At 47.2% G+C, this 17,755-nt stretch overlaps 1 protein-coding gene across 2 annotated transcripts; it reads left to right on the plus strand.

The window, feature by feature from the left end:
- Nucleotides 1-747: 747 nt before the first annotated feature.
- Nucleotides 748-12,104, plus strand: LOC109575260 (interferon alpha-inducible protein 27-like protein 2A). 2 transcript variants are annotated; one of them, XM_070775612.1, is made up of 6 exons: nt 748-889; nt 1,519-1,640; nt 1,987-2,124; nt 10,098-10,127; nt 11,162-11,323; nt 11,861-12,104. In XM_070775612.1, exons 2-6 carry the CDS (start codon nt 1,568-1,570, stop codon nt 11,968-11,970), a joined length of 513 nt encoding a protein of 170 aa, XP_070631713.1. In that variant the 5' UTR covers nt 748-889; nt 1,519-1,567; the 3' UTR covers nt 11,971-12,104. The 2 variants fall into 2 exon arrangements, with proteins under 2 accessions (XP_070631713.1, XP_070631712.1); XM_070775611.1 differs by having other exon boundaries at nt 764-889; nt 1,515-1,640.
- The last annotated feature ends 5,651 nt before the right edge of the window (nt 12,105-17,755 follow it).

Genomic DNA, 17,755 nt, shown 5'->3' on the forward strand with positions numbered 1-17,755 from the left:
ATCAATTCTTTGGCGTTCAGCTTTCATTTCCTTTTAGCAGATAATGTAAAATAAGTAAAATATATACACATATAAAATATATAATATTTACATATGTCATATAATAATAAGGAACATATATATATATATGTCTTAGGGGGCTTCCCTGGTAGCTCAGCTGGTAAATAATCTGCCTGCAATGCAGGAGACACCGGTTCAATTCCTGTGTCAGGTAGATCCCCTGGAAATAGGGAACCCACTCCAGTACTCTTGGAGACTTTCATGGACAGAGGAGCCTGGCGGGATCACAGAGAGTCAGACATGATGGAGCAACTAACACTTCCATACATCAAGGGACAAAAAGAAGTAAATGTAATAATACCACCAATTCTGTGAATGCCAGTGTGTCACTAAAGTAAGGCACATCAAGGGTATTTCACTCCCTTAGTCGAAACTTAAGATTCCTCCCCAGGCACTGGTTAGAAATGATGCTTTGACCATCAACCTGCTCTGCCTCCTCAGTTATTACAGATATGAGATTAGGGCTCTGTGCCATTTGTCAGCCAAGGAAAAATATTTTGTACCATAAACCTACAAATGGTGGAGGGAAGGGAAAATATAGTTCACAAGAATTGCAGGTAAGTTTTATAAAAAGGTGGACTAGGGATTCCTCACGTATCCAAGAAGGGGAATCTGGGAGGGAAGCTCAGCCCCTCATCCTCCCATTAACATGCAAATGTGAGGTCTACGTGGCACCAAGCCGGGGATGAGGGTGACTCACTTCCCTCTTGGACTCTTGAGGTCAGAGGTAATCCAGGGAGGGACTATTTAGCCTGCTGGAGTTCTCAACAGCCTCACTTTGGGCCGGGCTTCACACACTACTCTTTGATTCCCAATAATACTAAGCAAGGTAAGCGGGGGCCTGGGAGGTGGGGAGGGGAGGGAGCAAAGGGACTCCACTCTCAGCCTCCCTCTCCACTTCTATCAGGACTGCTGACCCTGCGACCAGAGCTGAATGTGTGGAGGGGGCTTGATCCCACCTTTACCATGGGGTGTTGGGAACCTCTGGTCTTGTCTTGACCCAGGTTACTATGAAGCCCTGGAACTTAGACCAGCTGGGCAGTGAGCAGGGGACAGAGATGGGGTGTTAGAGGTGGCCAGGATTCTGGAGATCAGGGAGCCAAGCAAAGTCATTATTAACTTCAAAACTGTGGTCTGAGCAGATTAAGGGGGTGGGCTGGAAGTGGTCCACAGGCTGCAGTGGGACAGAGGGCAGGGCTGGAACGGAAGACAGATGCCCTCCTGAAAGTCGCTCAGTCATGTCCGACTCTTTGTGACCCCAAGGACTATACAGTCCATGGAATTCTCCAGGCCGGCATGCTGGAGGGGCTAGCCTTTCTCTTCTCCAGGGGATCTTCCTAACTCAGGAATCGAACCCAGGTCTCCTGCATTGCAGGCCGATTCTTTACCATCTGAGCTATCAGCAAAGCCTGAAATCAGGCAGAGCAGTTTTTACTTCACACTCTGTTTCTCAGAAAGACAGTGGTGTCCTTGCATCCAGAACCAGTGCTCCCACACTGCCTCCAGGATGTCAGCTAGAGCCATAGAGAGCGGGGAAGGCGATGCCTTGGGCACCCTCCTGCCAGAATTGCTGTCAGAAGGTGAGTGCCCTTGGGAAATCTCCAGAGGGAGGGTGGCCCGGAGATTGGGGTTCCTGGATGTGGGCAGCAGGGGTCTGGGTTCTGACCTGGTGCCCATCAAGTCTCTTTCCCCTGGGCTTCAGCCTCCTGCTCTGTGTAGTCAGGACCCCCAGCTCTCCACTGGTGCTGGGCTTCTCCCTGGTTCACCTCCAAGCACCCTTGACACCTCTCAGCTCAGCTTCCTCTGAGGTCCCCTCCCTACATCAGAGATTCTGGGGTCTTCAGGAAAGGGTGGAGGGGGCTGTGTGGGGTCTGTTCCCCAGCTGCCTGCCCCGCTGTGTGCTCCCCCATTATTTCTTTCTTCCAGAGGAAGAAGAACCTTTCCAGTCAACCAATCAGGACTCCTATGGCTCTTCTCCTGGGAAGGCACCACAGGGGCCACATCAGGGACCAGATGACTTTGGCTCTGACCCCAGAGACCCACCCAATTTCTACCGTTATGCAGGTAAGCTATCTCTGAGCACCAATCCATGGATCCTCACCTCACACCCACTGCTCAGCTCAACCTGCTAAGTTGTCAGTGTAAGGACAGTCTTCCTGATGGAATCTCTCTGACACACTGTCAGAAAAAAGCCACAATGTACACAGGAGATGAAATAAATGATGCTCTAGAATCAGAGGGACCGCACTTCAGGGTTTAGCTCTGCCTCTGACTTGCTGAGTGACCCAGAGCCAGTCACTTGCCCTCTCTGGGCCTTTATAGGTTTGTTTTTAAGCATAGGGGTCACTCTTAGGGGTCTCTCAGAACCAGGTCACTTCCAATTAGGTGGGGCAGAGGTGCTGCTCAGGTTAGATGCCTGACAGCCACGTGGCACAGGCTCGGGCATGGCTCTTTGCCAGTTAAAGGTCACTGCCCATGATTTCCTTTTGCCCCCCAGCACCCAAGGCAGGTAAGTTTCATTTCTCTATTTGTGTTCCTCCCTTGATGCCCCAGGGCCAGGTCACTAATGTCCTCCCAGAACACACCCTCCAAGAGCAGATTCACCTCTAATGTGGGGCCATCCTAGGGCCACGGCAGCAAAAGTCACAGAGTTTTTTTAAAGTCCTTTCAGAATACACATAGCATGAAATTTACCAAAACAACTGGGCTTCCCTGGTGGCTTATATGTTAAAGAATCTGTCTGCAATGCGGGAGACCTCGATTCGATCCATGGGTTGGGAAGATCCCCTGAAGAAGGGAGCGGCTGCCCGCTCCAGTATTCCTGCCTGGAGAATTCCATGGGCAGGACTACAATTCATGCAGTCAGAAAGAGTGGACTGGACTGAGTGACTAACAAACACGACCATTTGTTAGCATACACTGAATTGTTGTTCTTTGTTGTTCGGTCACTAAGTCGTGTCTGACTCTGCAGTCCCATAGACTGCAGCACGCCAGGCTTCACTGTCCTTCACTATCTCCCAGAGTTTGCTCAAACTCATGTTCATTGAGTCGGTAATGCCAGCCAACATCTCATCCTCTGTCACTCCCTTCTCCTCCTGCCCTCAATCTTTCACAGCGTCAGGGTCGTTTCCAGTGAGTCGGCTCTTGAACAGCGGTAACCATATTCGTGTTACTGTGCCTCCCATCTGCAGAACTCTTTTCATCTCCTCATACTGAAACTCAATTAGACATTAACTATTGTTTTCCTCCTGCCACTTCCTGGCAACCACAGCTCCTTCTGTCTCTTTGCTCAACTAATCTAATCTAATTTCCATGTAACTGGAATCATACAGCATCTGTTATTTTCTGACAGGTCTGTTTTAGTTAGCGTAAGGTTCCCCAGGTTCCTCATATGTCAGAAGTTCCTATTTAAAGTTGAATGATATCCTCTCGGGCATCTATACTACTTGGTAATGATCCATTCATCCATTCATCGACACTTAGTTTGCTTCCTCTTGGCAACTGTGATCACTGCTGCTATGAACGTAGGGTGCAAATATCTCTTTAAGACCCTGTTTTCAATTTCTTTGGATCTATATCCAGAAATGGGATTGCTAGGTTATATGATTTTCTATTCTTAATTTTTTCAGGAACTGTCACACTGTTTTCCATGTTTGTTGCACCATTTTATATTCCTACCAACAGTGCACAAATGTTCCAGTTTCTCCACATCCTCACCAACATTTGTTATTTTCCATTTTTGTTATTTTTATATCGTGGCTTTCCTGATGGGTGTGGTGTGATATCTCGTTGCGGTTTTGATTTGAATTTCCTAATGGTTACTGATATTAAGTATATTTTTCTATTCTTGTTGGTCATTTGTATATCTTTAGGGAAATGTCTATTCTGATTCTTTGCCCGTATTTTCTTTATTTTTTTTTATCTGCACTGCGCCTTCATTGCTGCATGTGGGCTTTCTCCAGTTGCTCTGCACATTAGCCCATTTTTAAATCAAATGATTTTAAATCAAGTTTTCTGTTGTTGGAAGAATTCTTTATACTATGTCCTGAGTATGAACCTCTAAACAGATACATGCTTTGCCAATATTTTCTACCATTCTGTAGGTTGCCTTTTCACTCTGTTGATTGTGCTCTATCTTAGTGAATTAGGGCTGCTATAACTAAATGTGGTAAATCCGATGGCTTAAAAAACCAGAAACTTATTTTCCACAGTTCTGGAGGCTGGGAAATCATGATCTAGGCATCAGTGCACTCTGTGTGTGATGACAGCTCACATCCTAGAACAACCATCTTTTCACATTAACCTCCCATGTTGGGAGGAAAAGAGGAACTCTCTTGGATCTCTTTTATAAGGAAATTGATCTCAATCAGGAGGGCTCTGCCTGCAAGTCTTAATCAGCTCCCATAGGGCCACCTCCTAACATCATCATATTGGGCATTAGGTTCCAATATATCATTTTTGGGGGACACAAACATTCAGACCATAGCATGACTTAGGATGCCCAAAGGTGCACTTTGGATTAGTACTTCTTTCTCTGAACTCCTCCTTCGGTGCCTCCTTGATCCCAAGCCTGTGCCTGGCACAGGAGAAAGCAGCAGTGAATGCAGCTTGGCCCTTGACCTGAAAGAACTCAAATTCCAGCAGAGATTTCAGAGAATCATATTGCCTTGTGGGAAATTTTGTGGCAGCAGGAGCACAACTAATTCACACTTAGGAGTCTATAGGTGAAGGTGGCCGAGGAAGACTGGGAACGTGTGCTCAGAGCAGGTTCTGGAAGATGTGTTGGATGGCAGAGTCCTTAAAAATGTGCCTGGATTTGGCCAGCAAAAGATTGAACATCAGGAGGCAGGGAGGTGGCTTCTATTCATTCCCTGGTATCTAAGCAGAAGCCTGATCATGCAGGGACCCCATCATGCTCATGGAACAAGTGGACTTTAACTTATGGGCCACAGGGGGCAAAGAGGGGATTTAACACCTTCATTCTTCTTCCCTGTACCCAGTGGCCAACATCCTCTGTATTGTCCCCTTCCCTGATCTGGGACTACAAGAGGTGATGGTAATTAGGATGGCAGTGGTAGAGCCAGAAACAGATTGGAGAGATGCGGCCACAAGTCAGAGTTTGTCACCAACAGCTAGACAATGATGCTAGAGAGATAAGGAAGGATCCTCCCCTAGAGCCTTCAGAAAAAGCCTGGCTCTCTTTACACCTTGATCTTGGATCTCTGACTGGGAGAAAACATGAGAGAATTAGCACAGTTCCTGGTAATTCCTTACTGCAGCCTCAGGAAACTAACACAGGCACGCACTTTGTAAGTTGAAGATTTGTAACAACTTAAGAGTTGGCAGGTGGAGGTTCACATTTTTAGCAATGAAGTATTTTTAAGGTATGCACATTGTCTTTTTAGACATAAGGCTGTCACACCCTTAGCAGACTAGGGTATAGTCTAGTTATGCATAAATATAACTTGTATATAGACATAATTTTTATATGCACTGAAAACCAAAAAGTTCACATGATATTCCCTTTACTTTGGTGATCTGTAACCTGATCGACAGTATCGCCGAGGTGTGCCTGAACAGAGATTGAAAATCTCATTGCGTTTGCTGAAATGTTGAAGGCTGTGTTAGAGTCAGAATCTGTAAGAGGAGGAGGTGAGAGTCTCCACGGGAGCGCTGGTCATTGATCATAGAGAGAGGGATTTTTCGCTGGTGATGGGTCTAGGGCAGCACTCTCTGGTAGTGCCGTCTGTGATGGTAAGCGTGTTCCCTGCGTGATCCAGTATGGTAGATCACACTAGCCAGATGCAACTATTGAGCACTTGAGCAGTGGTCCATGCAATTCAGGAACTGAGTTTTAAGTTTCATTAAGTGAGATTTAACTCGAACACTCGAATGGGTAGTTGTTCCCATAGTGGTGAGCTTGGGCTAGGGCCCTAGTCCCCAACCTTTTTGGGGCCAGGACCAGTTTCAGGGAAGATACAGGCACGGAGAGGGAGGATGGTTTGGGGATGATTCAAGCACATTGTATTTATCATGCACTTTATTCATATTATTATTGGATTGAGATATATAATGAAATCATTGTACAACTCACCATAATGCAGAATCAATGGGAGCCCTGAGCATGTTTTCCTGCAACTAGATGGTCCCATCTGAGGGTGACAGGAGACAATAATACCTGAAGTGTCTTACTTACGTCCAGTCTACCCGTCATCTCCTTTTGGTTACTGTTACTGCAGAAAACCCTGCTTCACAAAGATAGGCTGTCGGAAACAGAAGCAGGCTTTTCAGTGCTTTTGTGGCAATCTCAAGCTATTCTGCCTTGATTTTAATCTAGAACATATGGAGATTTGAAATCATCTCAAACATACTTTCGGAGAAGGCAATGGCACCCCACTCCAGTACTCTTGCCTGGAGAATCCATGGACGGAGGAGCCTGGTAGGCTACAGTCCATGGGGTCGCTAAGAGTCGGGCACAACTGAACGACTTCACTTTCACTTTTCACTTTCATGCATTGAATAAGGAAATGGCAACCCACTCCAGTGTTCTTGCCTGGAGAATCCCAGGGACAGAGGAGCCTGTTGGGCCGCCTTCTATGGGGTCGCACAGAGTCAGACAAGACTGACGTGACTTAGCAGCAGCAGCAGCAGCAAACATACTTTCAAGGCCACTGTTATTTGTGATCTCAAGCAGTTGATCCTCTTCTAGCAGGCACAAAGTCAGTTTACCTGGATTATTTACAAATGGGTCAGGGATCCATTCCTTCCCAGTTCAGGGGTCTTCTGTGGTTGAGAAGTAATGGTCAAACTCTTTTGAAAGCTGAAATAAGTGGATCATGCACCAGTTTGGAGAAAGACGACCCTGACCGAGTCTCTTTCCAAATCTCTGCTAATATTTGAAACATGTCAAAATTCCCAGTGTTCATTCATTGCCTGCATAATTCCAGTTTGGCTCTAAATGCAGCCACTTGACCTGGTGACTTGAACAGTTGACATTCTCCCCCGAAGTGTAAGACTGAGTTCACTGAGCAAGTTGAATACGTCACACAAGTAAGGATGTTTTTCGACACCTTCTGTGTCACTGAAATATGCTGCCAGTGGTGACTGCTTTTCTAAAAGAAATCCCTGGAGCAGCTCTCACAACTCAAAACTGCTGGCCAGTGATCTACTTTTAGAAAGCTGTCTCATTTCTGTGTGTAAGAGAAGACATTTGTGCTCTGCATCCATTTCCTCACAGAGCTGCATGAACAGACATGAGTTAAGGGCATGTACTTTAATGTGGTTGATAATTTTCATCACTTCCTGCAAAACGTTAAGTTCAGGTGACATTTTTCAGCGGGTGAGCATTTCTCTGTGGATGACAGTGTGTAGGCTCACATTCAGAGGTGACCACTTTGATCAATATAGTGAAAACCAGAATTCCATCCAGTCATGGCACGCACTCCGTCCGTGCATATAGCAATGCAAAATGACCAGTTCAGGTTTCCTGATATGTAGTCATTCAGAGACTTGAATAGTTTTGAAGCTGTGGTTTTGCTTGGCAAGAAAAGGGCACGTAAAACATCCCCGTGCACATCCTCCTGAAGAATATATCGCACAAAAACAAGTAAAGTTGCCTTGTGGTCAACATCGGTAGATTCACCAACCTGGGTTGCATACCACTGCTGCTGCTGCTGCTGCTAAGTTGCTTCAGTCGTGTCGGACTCTCTGCGACCCCATAGACAGCAGCCCACCAGGCTCCTCCGTCCCTGGGATTCTCCAGGCAAGAACACTGGAGTGGGTTGCCATGTCCTTCTCCAATGCAGGACAGTGAAGAGTGAAAGTGAAGTTGCTCAGTCGTGTCCGACTCGTAGCGACCCCATGCACTGCAGCCCACCAGGCTCCTCCGCCCATGGGATTCTCCAGGCAAGAGTAGGAGAGTGGGTCGCCATCGCCTTCTCCAATTGCATACCACGGTGACTCATTAATCCTTTCTAACAATTGGCCTCAACATGTCTGCTGTTTCACATGCCAGCTTTTGAACTTCAGCCTCTCCTAAAGAGGAACACATGCCAGCTTTTGAACTTCAGCATCTCCTAAAAGTTCATGACAAATGACGTTAGCAGCAGGCAGGATCAATTCTTCACCAATAGTAAACAGTTTCTTAGATTTAGCAATGCAGTTAACCACTAAGAATGATGCTCTCAGTGCAGATACATTTGATAAAGTGAAGGCCTTTGATAATTGCTTCCGTTCTTCATGTTCACATTTTTTTTTTAAATTTTGAAAAACCACAAAGGCTTGTCTTTTAATGCAGGGTGCTTGGTCTCCATGTGGCAAAGCAGTTTTAACGGTTTCAAAGCTTCATTGGGTAGCTGGTCCCACGTGTTACACAAAGCAGGACTGGAGAACGTGAATCACCTGCTGCAATGAACTTGTACTTTAAGTAGCGCTCTTGGTATTTTCTTTTAAATGTAGCTTTCTCTTCGTTGGCCATCTTAGAGTCTTCTACAGTCTCATCATTGGGTCTTTCTCCATTTTCAAAGAAACCCTTCAGCGACATTTGCTTAAAAATTTTTTTTTTTTTACTTATTTTGTCAAGGGTTAGCTTGTGGGCTTACCAAAACTGTGACTAAAACAAGTGCACAGTGCAGGAAAGAGGCAAGGATGGAAGTGGTAAAGAAAATAGTGAGTGGGACATGTGGGGACTAAAATAAGTGTCGGATTCTGACTGAAAGCCTGCCACCAGATGCAGCTTGTCACTTGCCACTCACTAGTAGGGTTTTGATATGAGTCTGCAAGGTATTCATTTATTATGGTCCCTGTGCAGTCAAACCTTTCTGTTAGTGATCATCTGTATTTGCAGCTGCTCCCCAGTCCGACCATCACCATCTCAGCTGCAACTCAGAGCATCAGGCATTAGACTCTCATAAGGAGTGGGCGACATCAATCTATCACAAGCACAGTTCACGGTAGGGTTCAAGCTCCTACGAGAATCTAATGCTGCCGCTGATCTGACAGGAGGTGGAGCTCAAGCGTTAATACGAGCGAGGGGGAGCGGCTGTACATGCAGATGAAGCTTCGGTGGCTCACCTGCCACTCAGCCCCTGTTGTGCGACTGGGTTCCTAACAGGCCAGGGACCAGTATCGGGGTTGGGAACCCCTGGCCTAGGGTATGACCTTGGGTGTATGTGGCATAGGATCCAAGATTCTTGAAAGTGAGGAGGTGAGAACTGTAAGATCAGTTCGTTGAAAACATCGTCTGTGCAGAAATGGAAACCCTCAAGACAGGTCAGGGGTCCTGATGGAGAGAGATGTTGGTGAGCCACGAGCTACAACCTTCCAGAAATGACTCGGGGATGGAGACTGCTTTTCCAACTTCTTTCCCTTGCCTGGGACCTAGACTCTTTTTCATGGAGAGCTATCTGAGCTCACTCTTGCAGATCCTGAAATCTCTGGAACTGTCCCAGGTGTCCAAAATCCCTAGTCCCTGCCAGACCCAAGAGCTCTGAGCAACTCAGTCTGGTCCAGGCGTGCTCTGTCCAGTGTAGCCAGGGGCTCCAGCCTCAAGGCAGGACATGCAGAGGAAGCATGGTGCCTTCTAATGGGGAAATAAGGGGTGCTTCCTGCAGAAAGTCACAAGTAGGCTGAGCCCTAGAGGATGGGGGGCTTCCACTCCAGCTGTAGCCTGGGATGGGCACAGGGTGTCTGGAAGATGAACAGACAGAACAGTCAAATATATTCCATTGCAAAAAAGTAGCATGCTTTTCTTGATTTTTTTTTTTTAATGATACCAAAATGTGTTAAGTTCAAAGAGCAGCATGAAATCTTTTCAAGGCAGATTCCTCTCCCCATCTGGAGCATCACAGAGCTCTGGACTCTTGTCCATCCTCCTCTGATTTCTGGAAAATCAGACTTCTCTGTAAAAGCAGAGAGAGCCACACAGGGCTTCTGTCTCCTGTGATCCCAACTCCAGGGAACCCTTCACACTGGGACAGCAGCAGAGACTCAGTGGAAGTCCATTGCTGGGCACTCACAGGGGTTCTTTCTGTCTCCAGGCATGACTGCAGCTGCTGTGATTGGAGGAGGTAAGTCTCCTTGGGAAGAAGCTCAAGGACCCATCTGCCCCTGTCCCTGGGCTCCTGGGAGCAAGTCCAAGATTGCCTTCAGCCCCAAGACCTGGGTGGGTAGGGGTGGGGTGGACAGGGAACAGAGGTTGAATTCTTGAGGTAACAAGAACCTAGCTGAGAAGGAACTGAAGGAAACTCATTCATAACAACCACTTCCAATCTCAGCTTCTCCCAAGTGCAGACTGGGATCCAGGCAAGTTGGTAGATCTGTCTGAACCCATGATTCCTCCCCAGAAAGCAGTGCCAGGGGCCCTTCCAAATGGCTGTCAGGAGTGTGTGAGCTGAGTTGTGTGGATTACTCAGAACTGCTCTGCCTACGACCCTCTAGTCATCCAGCAAGCCTAGCGGTTTCCTGCTGGGCCTCTGGCCAGGGTCCTCCCACATGGTGGCCAAAATTAAAGAAAATGAAACATTTCTGTCATACCAGCCACAGTCTCAAGTGCTCAGTGGCCACATGTGTCCGCCGTGTGGACGGTACAGACACAGAAGGTTCCTGGCTGCAGAAGGTCCTATGCCTGCACTGTCTGGAGATGTAGAGACCCTGGGGGGATGCTCACCGGTGGCCTCAGGGCAGAGGACAGAAGCTTCCACCCGGCAGCTTTTCAGAAGAGCAGTTCTGTCCTCATACTCTGGGCCTGTGCTTGCACGAAAGACACCAGTTCCCACCAAAAGGGGGTATTTGAAGACCCCTCCTTGTTTCAACTTTATTTCATAAAGGGCGAACTAAAGCCCAGGGAGGACTGCTGACTCTTCCAGGGTCACAGGCAAGCAGAGTCAGGAGCAGGCCTGGGTTCCAGGTTCTTGGAGGAGGACGGGGTGTCGGGGTGGGTGTCCACCCAGTTGTGTCCACACCTACAGCCTTCCCTTGCCTCTGGCCCTGTGGTCTGAGGAGAGCGAAGAGGACCCCTCACCTCAACCCCCCGGGAAGGTGTCAGGGAGGTCTGGCGAGCCTGTCCCTCGCAGCTAGCCCTGAAGTGTCTCTGCCCTTACAGTCATGGCCGTGAGGGCTGTGCCTGAGTTGCTGGACACCGTGGGCTTCACCAGAAAAGGAATCTCCCCCTCCTCCTTAGCGGCCAAGATGATGTCATCAACTGCAAGAGCCAATGGGGGCGGAGTTCCCTCTGGGAGCCTAGTCTCCAATCTCCAGTCCAAGGGTAAGTGTCTCCCGGGGAGGAGGCGGGGGAGGGGTAACAAATCAGCACAAGATTGATCCAGATGCTAAAGAAGCAGACAGGCTTCTTCCAGCTTCGTGGTCCTCAGTGTCCCACTTATCCTTTGTATCCCCGTCACTGTTCCCTCTTCTGGTTGGGTGTGGGGTGGTGGGACGAGGGGTGTGTCGCTCAGGAGGCCTGCATTCCTCATCAACCCTAAAAAACCTGGTTAGGTGCCCACTCCTCCCCGAGCCCAGCCTGGTGCTGTGAAGGGGAGGGACAGCCTGTCATTTCTCAGAGAGTCTGTCCTGTCACTGATGGACTGATCATTGGCGTTCATGTCTCCTCTTTGGGCAGCCATGTGCAGCCGCCCCTCCCTGAGCAGATATCCTGGGGTCTCAGAAGTAGAGGAGGAAACAGGGGTGGGATGTTGGTGTCTAGGGCCTCCAGTCAGTCCTGGGGTCTCTGACACCCACAGTCTTGCCGGGGACTGCTGGGTCTGCCTGTCCTCTTGTGCTCTAACCTTCTCCTCTCCCCCAGGGGCAACTGGACTTTCCACACCATCCAACATCCTCCTGGGATCTGCTGGGGCACTTTTGGGGGCCTTGCTGTGGGGTTCCTACAGCTCCTCCAGGAGGACCCAGTACTGAAGCAGAAATGAGCTCCCATTCTGGAAATGACCCTCCAGGGCATCAGGATGTCAGTCTCCCAAATCACAAGTCCCCTGCCTCCCCAAATTCTTCAAAGAATCATAAGAAATAAAGTTGAGATGCAGTGACCTTCAGTAAGTGTCCGTGCTGTGTTCTTGTTCACCAGGCAGGTGCGGGGCACCTACAGAGCCCTGTAGGTGTTGGGTGTAGGGCAGGAACTCTGTAAGAATGAGCACCAATCCAGAACAGGAAGCCAAGTCTTTTCCCAGTCCTGCCACTCAGTTTTGACCCTGCGAAGACTGTGTCTCTTCTTTGAGCCTCAGTTTGTTGCTTTTCAGATGGGAACTTGGACCACATGTCTTCAAAGACCTCAGCCAGAGGAGCCAACGGCTTGGCCCTGGGGTCAGTTTGAGGCACTGACCCTCAGTTACCTTTATCCTCAGGCAGTATTCATTCCCTCCCCTCCCCACCCAAGACTCTGGGTCTGGCTGTTTCGTGACTCATCAGTAACACTGTCTGTCTGGCCTGGTGGCCTTTGGAATGCTTAAGTGGGAAGAGAATCTGCATTTCTTTTTTTTTTAATTGTAAATTTTATTTTATTTTTAAACTTTACATAATTGTATTAGTTTTGCCAAACATCAAAATGAATCTGCCACAGGTATACATGTGTTCCCCATCCTGAAATCTGCATTTCTTGAGAGCTGTGTCTCTGTTGTCTAGAGCTCAGTTCACTGGCCCCAAGTGAGACCGCCCAGAACCTGCAAGGACAGACAGGTCTCCCCGCCATGGGGCTCCCAAGAGGCTGGTCAGCGCAGAACACTCACTTCCTAAGACCCACTGGGTGCCTCGCCCTGGATCCAGGGCCAGGCTCCGTGTGTGTTAACTTGGCACCTGCAACCTGCCAGCCCATGTGGATAACCCACACCAGGTTCTGAAAGACCTGCTTCTACTTAAACGTGAGTCTCGGATCCCAACCTGTTGGCTCCAGGACTCCAGCCCAGGTCCCCACTCTGGCCTTCACATCTGCCTTCCCTCCTGCTCCTTCTCCACCTGGCTGTCTCCTTACGATGCTACCTCAGCTCATTCCTGCAGCTTCCAGCTGGCTTCAAGGGCTCCATCCCAGTCTCCTATGGCTGCAGTAGATGGGCGGGTTCCCTCTCAGCCCAGTGTGTGTAACATTGAACAAAGCTGACTCCACACTGGGTCTATTCCTTTAGCTCTAACTTTTGTTCTCTGTTGCCTGTGCTTAGTCATGCTGGCTTGCACCTTTGTAAAAGAATGTTTCCTGTAGCCTGAAATACACAGGACAGCCCATTCTCAAGGCTCTGGCTCTTAATGATAGAACACTTCTTTAAAAAGCTGCAGAACAGAGCATAACGTTTGTTTAGTTGGAGGTTTATAGGAACATTGTGACCAGACCTATGGGAATAGTACCAAGAATAAAGGCACCAAGAAGATTGAACAATCAGCCACATCCCCTCCCCTTTTAGAATAAAAGAAGCCTGAATTCTAACTCTGGGAAGATGATTTTTTTGGGACATTTGACTGCCATTTTCTCAGTCTGTTGGTTTTCTGAATAAAGTCTCTTTTCATTGCCCCAACAACCTGTCTCTCAATTTATTGACCTGTCATGTGGCAAGTAATATGAGCTTAGACTCCAAACAGGTGCAGTGTTGGTGGGCAGTTTGAGGAAAGCACAGATATAATGCCATTAAGAGACCTGTGGTCAAGGACAGAAATGACCACGTCCCAGTGCCTGTTCAACGTACCTGTACAGTTCATCTCACTGAGAGCTGGAATTCATTATCCCTCCCTGAAGCCAGGCTGGCCTTCTAGAGGAAAACTAACACAGAGACCTAATGGAGGAGTCAGTTCTTTTTTCCCAGACAAGGTTCAGGAGTGAGCCCAGCTAAGATTCACAAAGCCAGCCCACTGCTGACTGCAGGTGTAGGAGGGAGCTCAGCTGAGACCAGGAAAACCACATGCCTAAACTACTGAATTGATGCTTTTGAAGTGTGGTGTTGGAGAAGACTCTTGAGAGCCCCTTGGACTGCAAGGAGATCAAACCAGCCCATCCTAAAGGAGATCAGTCCTGGGCGTTCATTGGAAGGACTGATGTTGGAGCTGAAACTCCAATACTTTGGCCACCTGCTGTGAAGAGCTGACTCATTTGAAAAGACCCTGATGCTGGTAAAGATTGAGGGCAGGAGGAGAAGGGGATGACAGGATGAGATGGTTGGATGGCATCACTGACTCGATGGACATGGGTTTGGGTGGACTCCAGGAGTTGGTGATGGACAAGGAGGCCTGGCATGCTGTGTTGCATGAGGTTGCAAAGAGTCAGACACGACTGAGCGACTGAACTGAAAACTACTGACCCAATGAATCACGAGCTAAATAAATATTTTGGGGTGGTGGGGAGGCATTTGTTACCCACCAATAACTAACCGATAACATGAAACAATGTGTGTAATCCATTGAGAGATTTGAGCTTTATGACTTGGAGGACAGAGAAGGCAGACATTAATTGCAATTGTAGTTATCTGGGAAGACTGCTTGGAGTAGGTGTTGCTTTACTTAAGGCTTATGTAGTTATAAGTAATAGAGTCTTGGTTGTAACTGGCTCAGAGTTCAAGAGAATTTGCTGGCTTGCTGAACTGAACAATAAAAAGGTCATTTGTCTTCAGGCAAAGTGTAAATTAGCAGCTCAACACTGAATCCAAGGGGCTGTTTTTTCCTATCCCTCCTGTTTGTGTTACCCAATGAAACATTGTGTGCCCAAGGCACAATAAGCTTAAACAAACCAAAATGGAGTTTGGGGATTATAGCAGGGCCATGCAAGGGTAATGGGTGGCTTGTGCCCAGAAAAACCCCATTTTTTGAGACCAAAGGCACTTAGGTTTTATGTTTAGGCGGAAGAGCAGGGTTCCCCGAGGCAGGGCTTGTGCCCAGAAAAACCAAACTCCCCATAGGGTTTCAGCAAAGCAGTTTTAAAAGCCAGGTGAGGGAAGGCATCCCTGAGCATCCCTGATTAGCTCTTGTACAGTTCTCTGATTGGTTTATGGTGAGGCAATAGGGCAGTTAACATTATCGGTCTTTAGGTGCCAGCAGGTCTATGGGCTACATGCTCATGGTCATTGAGTAATTAATCTCTTCCATTTGGTGGTGGACTTTAGCAGCTGAAAACCTCAGGAAATATGCATGAGATACTATTGTGTACTTCAGAGAGGAACTTCTGTTGTTGTTTGGTCATTAACCACGTCCAATTCTTTGGACGTGAACTGTAGCCCACCAATCTCCTCTGTCCATGGGATTTCCCAGGGAAGAATACTGGAGGGGGTTGCCACTTCCTTCTTCAGGGGATCTTCTCGACTCAATCGAACCAGCATCTCCTGCATTGGGAGGTGGATTATTCGCCACTGAGCCACCAGGGAAGCACTCAGAGAGGAGCTACAGTAGAGGCTATGGGGGTGAGGTCTGTCCCAGGGAGACCCCATAGAGTTCTGCTGGGTTACATCTACTTTCTGAAGTATCAGCTCCATCCTTTGGCTGCCACACTCCTGGTTTAGTAGGGGCCTGTTTGCACGCTCTGGAGGTTATCTGTTTCTTTATTCTGGTCTTCCCCCTAAAAGATATTTTTTAATGAACCTTCTGTTGATAAGCAAGGAAACTTCCTTCCCAAATATCTCTGGTAAATGTTCCTGTAAGTCTCCTAAATGGAGTCATCTATTTATTCCTAAACCGGTTACTTTAGCCCAAAGGATGGGATATGATGATTGGTTTCATTCATTCTGGGCTCACGTTTGGAGGCTGACAGGAGCGCTCAGGCCTCTGACAAGCCCAGGGTCAGGGCAGGGACTCCAGTACCTGAAAGAGAGTAAGTTCCTGTTTCAAAGAGAACAGGGACACAGGACAGTTGTGTGGCCAAAGACAGTGACTGTGCCCTATGGACAGGATGTGGTTTGTCCTCTGTTAAAGGGCCGGTCCTTGTGGGAAAACTGGAGCAGCCTCCTAATCAGGCTTGTGTGTCTGTTTCTGCCTTTTTAAATACTCTCTACCTCTTCAGTGAATAGGAAAGAGCGTTATGGATTGGAAGGCAGGCCATCAGCAGAATTTTGTCTTTTTATTTTATGTTTATTTTTAATCAGTCTTTATTGGAGTGCAGTTGTTTTATAATGTTGTGTTAGTTTTTCAGTTCAGTGGCTCAGTCATGTCCAACTCTTTGCAACCCCATGGACTGCAGCACGCCAGGCTTCCCTGTCCATCACCGACTCCAGGAGCTTGCCCAAATTCATGTTCATTGAGTCGGTGATAGTTTCTACTGTACAGCAAAATGAATCAGGCATACATATACATATATCTCCTTCCTTTCGGACTTCCCTCCCATTTAGGTCACCACAGAGCATTAAGTAGAGTTCTCTGTGCTATACAGTCGGTTTTCATTAGTTATCTATTTTGTACATAGTATCAGTGTTAATGAGTCCAAGCTTGCTTTGCTCACCCAGGACAGGCCAATAAATTGGAGACAAGGTGTTGAGGCAAGGAATATAATTTTATTCTGAAAGCTAGCAGACCGAGAAAATGGCAGACTAATGTCTCAAAATAATCATCAGATGGGTCTGGATGCCAGTTTCTTTTACAGAACATAGAGGAGGGGGGCAAGGTGAGGATGTAAAATAAAAAGGCCATTAATCTTGCAAATATCTCCTGGAATGATCAGTTTTGGGGAGGGCACATATAACTTTCTTCTTTCTTGCAGCTATTCATTCACAGGTGGACAGGGTCATGTTGTCTTCCTGACCAAAGGCACTTAGGTTTTATGTTTAGGCAGAAGAGCAGGGTTCCCCGAGGCAGGACATTAAGTGTGGACACTATCCTGTCAGTGAACAGAAGCAATGGGAAGCAAAAGTTAAAGAAACAGATACAACAGATACAAGATTTTATTCTTCCCTGTAACATCAATAGTGTATATGTGTCAGTCTCAGCGTCCCAATGCCTCTACCATCCCCTTGTCTTTTTACTTTAAATTTTACAAAATGGGGTTGCATTGCTTGCTAATGAAAATTGACATTTTACTGCAAATGAATTATCAAAGTTGCAGCATTTTGATAATGGGGGAGGCTGTGCATGTGGCTGGGGGCAAGGGATATAGGAGAAACCTCTGTTATGAACCTCAGTTTTGTTCAGAACCTAAAACTGCTCTAGGAAATAAGGTCTATTAAAAATTACCTAGTAAAAATTCACCTAATTATATAGTCCTTCTAATAATAAATTTACACCTGAGAAATATTAATCATTGATAAACACATTCTGCTCTTAACAATCTAAATGACTCCAGACTAGGCTGAAATTGATTTGGATCTGACAACCATCCTCTCGAATTATCGCTGTTCCTGACTCCCATTTCCAGAAATAAGTGCTGCTGCAAGTGATAAGTACTTTTAATGCCCTTTTAAAGTGACTTCTGGGACTTCCCTGGTGGCCAGGGGTTAATTCTCCCTGCTTCCCCTGCAGAGGGAGCGGGTTCATTCCCTGGTTGGGGAACAGATCCTGCTTGCAGCAAGATGTGGCCAAAAAAAATTTTTAAGTAAATATAAAGCAACTTCTCTTGATGGAGGATAGATAGATAAGTAGAAGGACGAGAGATAGAACTATAGAGATAGATAACTTCAGAGAAAACATTTAATGTAATCCTCTTTATGTCTTCTCATTGATAGAGTTTTGTTTTGACTCACACATATGGTTGTGCAGCTGGTCTTCTCCTGTTCTACAGGTCTTTCCTGTA

This window comes from Bos indicus, chromosome 21 (assembly GCF_029378745.1).
Source record: "Bos indicus isolate NIAB-ARS_2022 breed Sahiwal x Tharparkar chromosome 21, NIAB-ARS_B.indTharparkar_mat_pri_1.0, whole genome shotgun sequence".
Lineage (NCBI taxonomy): Eukaryota > Metazoa > Chordata > Mammalia > Artiodactyla > Bovidae > Bos > Bos indicus.

Excerpts from the sequence above, each read along its gene's own strand:
- LOC109575260 (XM_070775612.1), top strand. The coding sequence starts at position 1,568 with ATGTCAGCTAGAGCCATAGAGAGCGGGGAAGGCGATGCCTTGGGCACC. Across the intron at positions 1,641-1,986 it reads GCCAGAATTGCTGTCAGAAG|AGGAAGAAGAACCTTTCCAG; the intron begins GTGAGTGCCCTT and ends TCTTTCTTCCAG. Across the intron at positions 10,128-11,161 it reads AGCTGCTGTGATTGGAGGAG|TCATGGCCGTGAGGGCTGTG; the intron begins GTAAGTCTCCTT and ends CTGCCCTTACAG.